The sequence below is a fragment of the Anolis carolinensis genome, chromosome 3 (genome assembly GCF_035594765.1).
Source record: "Anolis carolinensis isolate JA03-04 chromosome 3, rAnoCar3.1.pri, whole genome shotgun sequence".
Lineage (NCBI taxonomy): Eukaryota > Metazoa > Chordata > Lepidosauria > Squamata > Dactyloidae > Anolis > Anolis carolinensis.
Window position 1 is genome coordinate 227,309,136 of NC_085843.1, and position 12,896 is coordinate 227,322,031.

The following is a 12,896-nucleotide window of genomic DNA, read 5'->3' on the forward strand; positions in this document are numbered from 1 at the left end:
AAACTGCTTGACAGATGGCAGTGGTGAACTGGAAAAGTTGAACCTCACCTGAAATTAACCAATTGCAACTGTTTCTTCCACTGTCGTATCTGTTTCCACATTTGAACAGGTATAGGAAGGTTGTATCTAATAACTGCACAGATGGTGTGCGTGAGCAGTATACAGCCAAGCCTCAGCAGTGTCCTGGCAAGGCCCCAAGAGGGCTTCGAGTTGTCACTTCGGATGGCACATTGACATCGGAACAAGGGCACAATGTTACATTTCTGATGCAGCTGGAAGAGGTATGTTCTGTTTCACGTTTTCCCACTGAGGCTTTTGAATCTGATTTATTTGGAACAGAATGGATAGAACAGAACACAATTAATGAAATGATGCTATTGAACAAATTCATAGTTTGATAAATCTGAGCTGTGTATCAGACATATCCATTTAGAACAAGCAGGGCCTAATGCACCTCTTTGTGGGTTGAAATTATTGTCCTCCCTGATTTTTTGACAAGTACCAGTACGTTGAAGCTGCCTGGGCTAGTATTACAAAGAAATGAGAAATCAGCGCATAGAAAGCATGGAGAATTCAAGTTTCTGAAATAATGCATACAGTCATTTTCTCTATTAATGCAAGGTATGAAAATGATATCTATATTAACTAACAACTGTTGTTTCTATGTCCAGTCACTTCAGATAATCTTGTTTCATTTGATGATGTAAAAGTCAATATTACAGTGTCATCCTTTCACTTTCATGGGGATTATGGGCACAGCTCTCCCATGAAAGTGGAACAGGTGAAAATATATCTGTTGGGGAGAGAATGAATCACTGCTGCTGCAGTCCCCAAGAGGAGGGGGAGAGGAGGAGGAGTTGATCCCATACACTTCTTCACTTACTCTGAAGATCCTGGTTTCTTTTTCTCTTCCTACATGTCACAAATATCTGTTTCACCTGAAGGAAGAGATGAGCTATTGAGAGATATATATGTAGCAAACTAGAAGAGGAGGAGGAATGTTCCCGTGCATGCCTATAACATCACTTACCCAGGAGATATAGTTCATTCTGCTATTCCTCTCTGTTATGTGTGCCTCTTTCCCCTGTACCTCCTTTCCTTTGTCTCAGCAAAACAGATATTCCCAGCACACAGGAAGAGGCAGATGAGCCAGATCCATGGGATGAGTGAAGTGGTACATGGGACTAGCTCCTCCTCCTGCATACCATGAGTATCAGTTTCATCTACACAAAGGAAGGGAGGTACTGGGTGAAACAGTAAACAACACACTTACTTCCTAAAAAGTCCCCTCACCGACCTCCTGAAAACAGGACAGCCATGTAAATGTTCACACAACAGACCCAATCCTGAGAAGCAGGGGCACAATTTCACATTCACAAATAATCAAAACCGCAGATGTGAAGCCTACCAAAGTGGGGGGAATGACTGGAGTTGGGATAACAGAGAAGATCCTTTTCTGATAATGTAGCCTGTGAGAAAATAGTGCAGAATTGATGTATTCTCTCAATTAAATTAATAGAGTGACTTGATCTTAACGGAATACATTGTTGATATCTTAGATACTTTTCTGCCATGTGCATTTCAAAAAAAAAATCCATAAATGTTAGGTGTCATGGACAAAATTCAGCTATATGTTTTGATTCTTGTTATGTGAGCATTGCCTAGGGTAGGTGAAGAATAGGTTATTTAGGGTGTAATTGTATAACTTGCTTCTTGCAATAAGCTCCTCTGAACTCAGTGAAACCTTTATTTAAGATACATGTAGAACTGCATTGTCATGCACTATTACTGTCTGTATGTGTGTATGCATGTGTGTGTATATATATGTTTGTTGTTGTTTACTCATTCAGTTGCTTCTGACTCTTTGTGACCTCATGGACCAGTCCATGGCAGAGCTCCCTGTCAGCTGTTGCCACCCCCAGCTCCAAGGATGGAGATATATACATACACACACACACACACACACACACATCTTTTCTGGATTTAATACAAATTTTGTTCATAAAAATACTTCCAACACTGGGTTTTTGCCACAGCAAAAAAAAAAAAACCCTGGGTAAATCTGCATAAAAATTACATAAAGCAGATTGTTAAGAATTCCATTCTGGAAAACAACTGAGGAAAAGCAACATCTGCCTGCCACAAAGCCCAATTAAAACTCAATTTTAAACATCTGCATGGCTAAAGAGATAACAAGTCATTGCATAATTGAAGAGTTCCAAATTAAATGTGAGGCTTGGGACTCAATTTTGAAAACTTTGAATCGTACCTCATTGATTTATATATACAATCCAGCACTTTATAGAACAAATTCATGCTTGCCGTCTCTTGGGTGAGCTTGAAATTAGACGTTTGAACATGTTATTTTCATTAGAACTACGGAAATTAGTCTTCTCTTCAACATTGAAATAATATGAGCAGCATATAAGTAATCAACATATAATAATATTCTATAAACAGTTCAGACTGCTGTTTCTGAATACCTAAGTGTGAAAAACCAGGAAGACTGCAAGAGGAATTAATGTGTGAAATGCATCTAGACATGCATGACCTGCCTTTCCTATATATCCATATATCTGTAAGGCAAACTTCAGAAAATAGCACTCACCCATCCTACCTTGCCAAATCCTGCAACAAAAATGACACAGTGTGACAATGAAACATTATTTATTCCTCCCCCTTGGTGAAATAGGTTTGTGATAACAACCTTTGCAATTATGCTTCTCCTTTCCCCCTATTCTTGTTCTTCCTGATTTATTCAGCATAAATCTGACAAAGAGGCCTCCAATTTTTGGAAAGATTTATATATGAATACCTACAAGTGCCAGATGTGTTACTTTTGGAAAAGAGTGGAAACTGATAAACATAAAGGGGGAAAATGTTCTCTCTGCAACTAGCACTTGCTACTGCTGTACTATGCATTCAACATGAATGGGTGCTAGATCAGAATATGTTTACAGTTGACCTTCCACATCTAGAAAGTACTTGAAGATTGTTTGATGTCATGATAGAGTATCTCATGCAATAACAGTACGGGAACAAATTATTCAGTTTAGATTCTACACAAATGTGTTTAGGAAAGCCTTGATGTATTAATACAAAATTAGTGTAAACGCCTTCACGTCACTACCTAATTGTATGACTTCAGGATGAAAAAAAACAAAAACATTCAGCCTAGCAATTGATTTATTGCAGTGATCAATAATGTTTGCAGGGGGAAAGTGACAGATATGGATCTATCTTTTGTAATTTTCCATGCAAATGAAATCCACATCTTAAGTATCTGTTATACATATTTGTTGATTATTTAAATGTACTGGTCTTCATCTTATGTAAGTTTGTATCAGTATTTTCTAGGGAACTTGCATAAGCCATTTGGAGTTTTTGATGCCTCTATTTTTTTTTTTAAAAAAAAATGTGTCAGAAGTGACTTGAGAACATAATGCAAGTTGCTTCTGGTGAGAGAGAATTGGCCATCTACAGAGATGTTGCCCAAGGGACAACCACATCCTGCTGGGAGGCTTCTTTCATGTCCCGATGCCTGTGATATGAGCAGAACTGACTTTCCTGTATAGTAGAATGTAAATTATTACTAACTTCTGTTTCTAAAAAATTAGATGTGTGAGGACAATAATATAGATCAACTTTCAGTATACACAAAGGGAAAAAAGACTTTAGGTTTTTACTTTCTCTCTTTCTGTTTTTTACCTTTTCATTCAAAATCCAGAAAATACCTGTCTCACTGTTCATATTGTATCTCATTTGCTTAGATGTTCTTTGGTCTCAGAAACCAAAATATTTAAATATCAGCTTTTTAAATATAACCTTTTCAGAAAATTGTTACAGCCTGAACTGAACTTAATGGAAAGGAAAGCACTTTCAGTTCAAAAGAATGAAATAATGTTAATGAAAACAACTGGAAAAAAGACCAAATTCATCTTCTCAAAGAGGCTTTGAGAGTGGCAGCTATAGGTCTTCTCTAATTTGAGTGGAAGGGAACAACTTTCTCACCAGGATGCCTTGATGAGCATCAGAAGGCCACTTCCTGCTGAGCTTAGAAGTGATTTTTCTTTAATGGCGAATGTATACTCAGCATATTTTTTGGCTTACCAGAATCTGTAAAAGGTGATGCTTAAAATGATGCATTCAGATTAGAACAGATATGGCATTCATCTTTTTCCAAGTTCTCTTTTTATTACATTTAAGTGCATTCTTATACATTCTTACCTAGTTAGAATCACCAAGCTCACCGAGCTTACTTCTAAGTAGGTATATATAGGATTGTGTTGTAGAATACCCCTAATATTTTACAGCACCATTTGAAGGAGTCACATGAGATGAAAATGTATATAATATCTTGCTTAAATATATCCCTTTTGCCCCACCCCCATCTCTGAGTAGATGCCCATAGGTCATTTTTCCATTCCCTCCTCTGATTTCCTTTAAATTTATTTCAGCTTACTTCTTTACTTTAACTTTTCCCTTTATGTTTCTGAGAGGCTACTACATTTTGCAAAAAGAACCCTCCTGAGGATATGACTTTCCACTGTAAAACAAGGCAGAGATGTTGTTTTAAAATGAAAGTGATGATTTTTAAGAGATTCTCTTCAATGTCACTGAAATTATAATAGTATGGCACTTTGGGTGGAAAGAGCCCCAGAAGTAGATTTAATTAGTAATAATAATCATAATCATCATCATCTTTATTTCTATTCCTCCCCATCTCCCTGAAAGGACTCGGGGCGGCTCACAAAATGAGTAAACACAATAAACAATACATACAAAATTTAAGATACCAATGTGCCTCTCCAGCCCCTACAGTCTCAAAAAATTAATTTCTGACTTGAAATCATTCAACTAAATTCTCAGATTTAGATACACTTAAATGATAACAGGTGATGCTTTCCTCTTGAGAAGATGCCTTTTGTAGACTATTTTCAGGTGTTTTCACACCTTTAATTTGTCTAATTATTTAATGAAGGGTGCATGTGGTTAAATTTCTACCATCATCACTCATTTAAACATACATTAATGCAATCTAATACCACTTTAACAGCCATAGCTCAAAGCTATGAAATCATCAGATTTGTAATGTAGCATCAGCACTCTGGCAATGAAGGCTAAATAACTTGTAAAGCTACAACTTACATGATTCCATATCATTAAGCTTTGGCAATTAAAGTAGTGCCAAAATGCATTAAGTATACAATGTAGCTCAGTGGTTCTCAACCTATGGGTCCCCAGATGTTTTGGTATTCAACTCCTAGAAAACCTAACAGCTGGTAAACTGGCTAGGATTTATGGGAGTTGTAGGCCAAAACACCTGGGGACCCACAGTTTGAGAACCACTGGTGTAGATGCACCGTTAGCTGACTGAATCAACAAGAGGCGACCAGCCCTAGATTCTACCTATCCCTGTAAATTGTGGGTTACCCTCTGTAAATCCCTTCCAAATGTTCAAATTGTCCTAGGGTTTTATGCAAGTTTTATTACTCATACATTTTTCCCATATTTCCCTCATTTAGGGGGATATTCAAAGATCAATAATCCGAGTGGATTTTGGAGATGGGAGTGCTGTGTCATATGCCAATCTCAGCTCAACAGAAGATGGGATCAAGCACATCTACCAGAATGTGGGGATTTTCCGAGTAACAGCACAGGTGGAAAACAGTCTGGGAGCTGACAGTGCTGTCCTGTATTTACATGTAAATTGTATGTTATTACTGTTAGTATATGAAATATTTTTAAATTTTCTTTTTCATATGGTTGTTTCTGAAAGTCAGTAAATCTGTGCTGACAGCAGAGGTGGTTAGTTTTATTTTAAACCAATTGTATGAAAATTTGGTTCCCTCTATTGAGCTGATATAGCTTAGTACAGCTCTGCATTGATAACTCAGAGGGAAAAGAAATAGGAACATTAATTTAATATATTTACAGTCTACTTCTGCCTCTCTCTGCACATCATGTATTGAAGAAGGCCAAGTCCAACACATTTTGCAGAAAACCCACTCTGCTTTGCACAAAAAACAATTAGGCAGCCCTATTTTTGTACAACAGAAATTTCACCAAAAAAATCCACAGAAATGCAAAATCTTGCAGGATGTTGACAATTTCTCTGTTTTGATGTGTTGATATGCTGACAGACACATAGAATCATATAGTTGGAAAAGACCACATGGGTTATCTAATCCAACCCCCTGCCATGCAGGAAAAACACAATCAAATTATCCATGATAGGTGTCCAGGCCCATAGCCAGGGTGGGTGGGGGATTAAAGGTTCACCCCCCCAAAAAAAGTGCCAAGTTAAAAAAACATAGTTTACTGAACTGGTTAACCAATTCATGAGTAAACCAGGTTTTTTTTTAAGCTGACACATTTTGGTGGGGGTTTGAACCCTTAACTGACCCCACCCTCCTGGCTACAGGCCTGCCGGTGGCCGTCCAGCTTCTGCTAAAAAGCCTCCAAAGAAGGAGCTTCCACAACACTCAGAGGCAGAGAGTTCCAACAGTTCTTATAGTTAGGAAGTTCTTCCTAATGTTCAATTGCCTTTCCTGTAATTTGAACCTCAGACAGTTTGAATGTATACATCACAGGAATCCCTTTACCTATATGTGCAGGTTTGGTGTGTATCTTACATGAGCATATCCAATTGAGGGAAGTTCAGGTTTTCATTTTGCCCTCTTTCACCATCTTCCTGCCTCCATATACTGTGAAGAACTCTGGAGGTCTCTGTGAATTATGATCAGTCTTCATCTGGCTATGGAGATGTAACCAGATGCTTTCCTCATCCCAGCTACACTCCGCAGCAATAAGATGACTATCGAGAATTTTGTATCACACTGTAAGGGTATCTTGTTAGAATTTTTTGCAAATAACCAAAAAAAGAGAGACTTGCATAGACATAAGACTGATTTACATCTGCTTTTGTCACTAACAGACTTCCAGCCATTGTGTGGAATCTGTCTGGCATACTACATTAGTAGTTGCATTTTTTTTACAGGTTCACATAGTGGTGCCGAGGAAAGGCAGATAAAATGTGCTGGCTTTGACTAATTTATTTTTCTAATTGCTTATTCCTTCACAATTGTATTTCCCACTTTTCCCTCCTCCACCATCTGCAATATAGTTGCACCAACAGGATTCTAGTCTCTCTGTGTTAGTGCAGCTCTTACCAACCACTGTAGAAAGCTCAGGGTTTTCTTCTGCCCCCAAATCAGAAGGCCAAGTTAAGGGAAGGAGCAGGGAAATGTGTGTTTAGTGCCTATTAGTTGGTAGAAATACAGAGGATTCACAAGTCTCCTAGCCCCATTTCTGGGAAAGAAGGTAAAAAATTATGTCTGCACTGGAGATAGTATTACATTTTTAACATTGCAATGGGTTAAACCTTTGTGAACTGCTGACCTGAAGGTTGAGTTGCTGACCTGAAGTTGCCGGTTCGAACCCGTTGCCGGTGAACTTCCGTCTGTCAGCTCTAGCTTGCAGAGACATGAGAGAAGCCTCCCAGTAACACATTCGGGCATCCCCTTGGCAATATCTCTATAGACAGCCAATTCTCTCACTTCAGAAGCAACTTGCAGTATGTTCTCAAGTCACTTCTGACACAATAAAAAAACATTGCTGGAAAGAAAGGGTTTTTTTCACTACATAAAGTACTTCAAAAAACGAGCTCTGGCCACCCCTGCTGATACGAGTCCGGTAGTGTTAGGTTGGACAGCAGACCCTTATATTAGATTCTTCTACCTATATGTAAAGAAATTCTATCTTCTATTTATTGATGGAATTTATATATCACTATATGATAGACAGTCCCTGAGTTACAAACATTTGACTTATAAATGTTAGGAACAGGGGAGAGACAACAGGAAGTGAGAGAAATCTACCCCTTGGAAGGGAAATTCACTCCTGAAAAAGTTATAATGTGGGAAAGGCAACTCAATGGAAGTTTTATCACCAATCCTTGTTTCCACAACAAGCCAAATTTTTCAATAATCACAGGGGCAGAAAGTGAGGCGAAATTTGCTGAACTGGGGCACAGACAGCAAAACAAACACCACAAGAGTTTTAACCCTTCTCTATATGATAAAAAGTTAATATATGTAATGGTATATATTTGGGTGAAGGAACACTTTTAAAATGTGCCTATTCTGACTTACAAACAAATTCAACTTAAGAACAAACCTACAGAACCTATCTTGTTTGTAACTTTGGGACAAGTAGTGCATTGTTTAATAATTATATGAAAGCTATTTATGCCAATAATTGGATATGGCAACAGCCAAAGCAACCCAAACAATAGACCATTACAGGAATAAACCAATAAAATAAAATTGCCTGCTCTGCTTCTTATTCATTCCCATCTTTAAGGAAATAGCAGAGACAACAGCCAGGCCTTGTTTGTAAAGGTCACTAGAAACTAATAAAGAAATGGTAATATCCCCAGAGAGGTTTGGAGGGTCTCAGATAACAGGGCCATGCAGTCTGCTGCAATTTGACAGAAAATGATTCTGCGGGGGCCCATCACCATAGCAAGCCACTGTGTTTGCAAGCTAATGAGGCCACTTGATAGAAGAGCGGTTTGCTTATGCAGGCCACAAGTGGCAATGAAAAAGTCATTGCTTCGGTCACTCCCCTCTTGTAAAGCATCTCCCCCACCACATAGAACTGATTGGCAGAGAACAATATTGGAACTGAGTGCAAAGGAGGAAAGAGGTTACTTGGCACTCCCAGAAGCATCACAAACATTATAGCCTATGGTGTTTCCAGGAATCAATATACAAACAGTCTTCATACTTGTAGATTCCATGCCATTTGTCATGGGAACTGTGTCAACTCTGTGCATTAAAAAGTCTGAATATCCCATCAATCCTTACTAATTTAGTAGTCAGGGATTATGGGAGGTGCAGTTCAATGGTGCCTGAAGGAATTGGAGATGCCATTGTTTTCCTTTTATGCCATTTTATGCCATTATATTTTCCTTTTATACCTGTTAATGCAGAAGATCATAGTGGGTGCTCAGGAAAGCTTTTTCATCTGATCAAATTATGTTTTCAGAAGTCAAAAAATGATTGTGGCCCTTTATGACTAGCATTTCTTTTATATTTAGGAATACGAAGGTGAATTAAAAACAAATAAAACTTCAACAACCAGTCAATGCTTTCATATTAGATTGGTCTGGATTTGGGAGAAAATTGCATTGCTCTCCTGTTTTTATTAAACTGTAGGTCCTCAATTACTCAACACTGTTTTTGCTGCTGAGAGGTGCAGTCCAACAACCATATCTGGGGTTCTGTAGCTTAAAAAAGCAAGAAAACTGATTCTCCTAGAACTTTGCTTTACCCTAGATCATTTCAGAACTTGGAAACATTCTACTTGTTGGACTAAAATGTCTATATTCAGATCATTTGTGCATTGAGCTAAATATTATCTGGTCTCCAATTCAAACCTCCTGACTAGCTGAGACTTTTTACTGTAGTAGTCTTTCACAATGTACTTGCTAGGCTTGCTCAAATAATTCGTTTTCCCCGTTTACCGTTATTAATTCGTTATTTTCGTTTGTTTTGAAGCAATTTTGAAGCATTGGTTGTCCACACGTCTGGATATCGCGGTTTCGAATCGCGAGAGGCCGTTTTTCGTTATGTCGTCGTTTTTTTCGTTAGGAAAAAAAAGCTTTTGCAAATCACCCAAACTCCCACCATTCAGGCCCTTTCCTTTTGCCCCTCAGCAAAAGGGGCGTCACGGGCTCAGCCAATGGGAGGGGGCGAGGGGGAAGGAGGCCGAGGAGGAGGAGGAAGACGGAGGGGGAAAATGGCCACCGCCGCCGCCTCGCCTCAGCTCAGGCCTGATACTCAGAGGTTTTGACGTCTGTGCGAAGCTAGGCAAGTGGGGTTTATATATCTGTGGAAGGTCCAGGGTGGGAGAAAGAACTCTTGTCTGTGGGAGGCAAGTGTGAATGTTGCAATTGGTCACCTTGATTAGCATTGAATAGCCTTGCAGCTTCAAAGCCTGGCTGCTTCCTACCTGGGGGAATCCTTTGTTGGGAGGTATTAGCTGGCCCTGATTGTTTCCTGTCTGGAATTCCCATTTTCTGGGTGTTGTTCTTTTACTGTCCTGATTTTAGCTTTTCTGTAGCTAAAAATGCATATAAAATTGATTCTATAGGGAGGATAAATGATTGGATTTCAACTCCTACAGCTTAGCTTTCTCTGCCAATAATGGTACCATATCAAACTAAACCTCCCAAGATTCTGTAGCAGTGAGCCATCTTGGATATTGTAAGGGATTTTTTATTATTATTATTATTATTATTATTATTATTATTATTATTATTATTATTATTATTAGACCTTGCTCCCAGGAAGGTGCCTTCGCTGTGGCTCCCAACTTATCTATCTACCTTTCCACATATTTTCCACATTGTGTGTATGTGTATGTATATTATATATACATGAGCCCCGATGGCGAAGTGTGTTAAAGCACTGAGCTGCTGAACTTGCAGACCGAAAGGTCCCAGGTTCAAATCCCGGGAGCAGAGTGAGTGCCCGCTGTTAGCTCCAGCTTCTGCCAACCTAGCAGCTTGAAAACATGCCAATGTGAGTAGATCAATAGGTACCGCTCTGGCGGGAAGGTAATGGCACTCCATGTAGTCATGCCGGCCACATGACCTTGGAGGTGTCTATGGACAACACTGGCTCTTGGGCTTAGAAATGGAGATGAGCACCAACCCCCAGAGTCAGACATGACTGAACTTAACGTCAAGGGATACCTTTACCTTTACCTATACACACACACACACACACACACACACACACACACACACACACACATTATACAGGGACTATATACACAGTATATATCACACACACACCAATTTAACAAAGTTTCAGCCACAAAAACAAAGTTTCTGAAGTAGAACAATGACTTTCACAGTAAAGACAACCCAATTTAACAGGAAATAAGACTTTCAAACCAGGAACAGATTTCTGCAATTATTAAAAAATGGTTTATTATAAAAGCTATGAAAATTCGCCAAAAATCAGAGGATGAGGGAAACGTTCCAAATTTTGGTGAGCTATCAGTGTTAAATGTGTTCTACCACTGTACCAAGTTGGAAGAAGATCACTCAAAAAATGAGGGTGGGAGAGTCCTGTAAAGTCCTCTCCCTCTGTGCTGTTTTTGGGAATTGCGCATGCGCGTCCGCCATTAACGAATTAATTTAGAAAATAACGAATTTTCGTTAATTTCGAATTTTTGGGGGGCCAAATTCGGAAATACCATCAGAAACGAAAAGCTGCCCCCCTCTAGTTGTGAAACGAGTTTAGAATCAAATTTTTCGTGGATCGATCAAGCCTAGTACTTGCTACTTGGTCCATGCTGAAACCAAGCAACTCTGGGAGTATTATTGGAAACTTTACCTGTGCCAAGCACAACCAATTTTCTCTCATAGTACAGGTGTAGGTGGAACCACTTTTGTGTTTTACACTTCCCCTCAAGAATTGGAAAGGCAAAGAGTAAGTATGGGCTGGTGGATTAGGATAGTCACAACTTCCAGGTAGACCTCTCTGGTTTCACCCCTGTAATGTGAGACTTGTGTTTTCTTCCTACAATGAAATGCATGTATATTTGCATGAATGTTTCCTCATTTGTGCTTGTATTTGTTTATTTTATTTATGTATTACTTTATTTCTATCCCATCTTTCTCCCACTCTGGGGACACAAGGCAACTAACAAGTGTGTGGGAGTCAGCCCAAGAGTCACTGGGCCTCCTTCTACACTGCCATGTAAAACTCAAATTATCTGCTTTGAACTGGATTATATGGCAGTGTAGACTCATATAACCCAGTACAAAGCAGAAAATCTGGATTATCTGCTTTGATAATCTGGATTATATGGCTATGGTGGCTATGCATCTTAAAGTGACCATGTGAAATATGGCAAATATAGGTAGATAAATTCCATTGAGTTAAATAGTTTCTTGTAAAAATGAACTCTATTTTACTAAGTTAACAGAAAAAGATTTAAATAATTGGCCCTCAAAATTGCAGAAGATTAGCCAATCTCATAAAAAATCTGTATGTTTTTTCTTGTTATTTTTGTCATGTAGATAGAAGTACAACACTACCTGCTGTTCCAAAGCTGCATTTTAAGCTGCTTTTTAAAGTTACATTACTTTGATTTAAGTAATTAATCAGAATTCTCTACTTCAGTTCATAGAATCATAGAATCATAGAATCATAGAATAGTAGAGTTGGAAGAGACCTCATGGGCCATCCAGTCCAACCCCCTGCCAAGAAGCAGGAAATCGCATTCAGAGCACCCCTGACAGATGGCCATCCAGCCTCTGCTTAAAAGACTCCAAGGAAGGAGCCTCCACCACAGCCCGGGGGAGAGAGTTCCACTGTCGAACAGCCCTCACAGTGAGGAAGTTCTTCCTGATGTTCAGGTGGAATCTCCTTTCCTGTAGTTTGAAGCCATTGTTCCGTGTCCTAGTCTGCAGGGCAGCAGAAAACAAGCTTGCTCCCTCCTTCCCTTCACGTATTTGTACATGGCTATCATGTCTCCTCTCAGCCTTCTCTTCTGCAGGCTAAACATGCCAAGCTCTTTAAGCCGCTCCTCATAGGGCTTGTTCTCCAGACCCTTAATCATTTTAATCGCCCTCCTCTGGACGCTTTCCAGCTTGTCAACATCTCCCTTCAACTGTGGTGCCCAGAATTGGACGCAGTATTCCAGGTGTGGTCTGACCAAGGCAGAATAGAGGGGGAGCATGACTTCCCTGGATCTAGACGCTATACCCCTATTGATGCAGGCCAGAATCCCATTGGCTTTTTTAGCTGCTGCATCACATTGTTGGCTCATGTTTAACTTGTTGTCCACGAGGACTCCAAGGTCTTTTTCACACA

General features: G+C 39.3%; 1 protein-coding gene across 4 annotated transcripts in view; it reads left to right on the top strand.

Annotated features, from left to right (window-relative positions):
• Window positions 1–12,896, top strand: part of sorcs1 (sortilin related VPS10 domain containing receptor 1) — a 597,151-nt gene that overhangs the window by 544,539 nt on the left and 39,716 nt on the right. For all 4 annotated transcript variants that reach the window (XM_062976277.1, XM_062976275.1, XM_062976278.1 and 1 more), the window contains exons 18-19: window positions 110–281; window positions 5,526–5,712. In XM_062976277.1, the coding sequence (XP_062832347.1) occupies window positions 110–281; window positions 5,526–5,712 (359 nt within the window). The remainder of the gene's footprint in view (window positions 1–109; window positions 282–5,525; window positions 5,713–12,896) is intronic.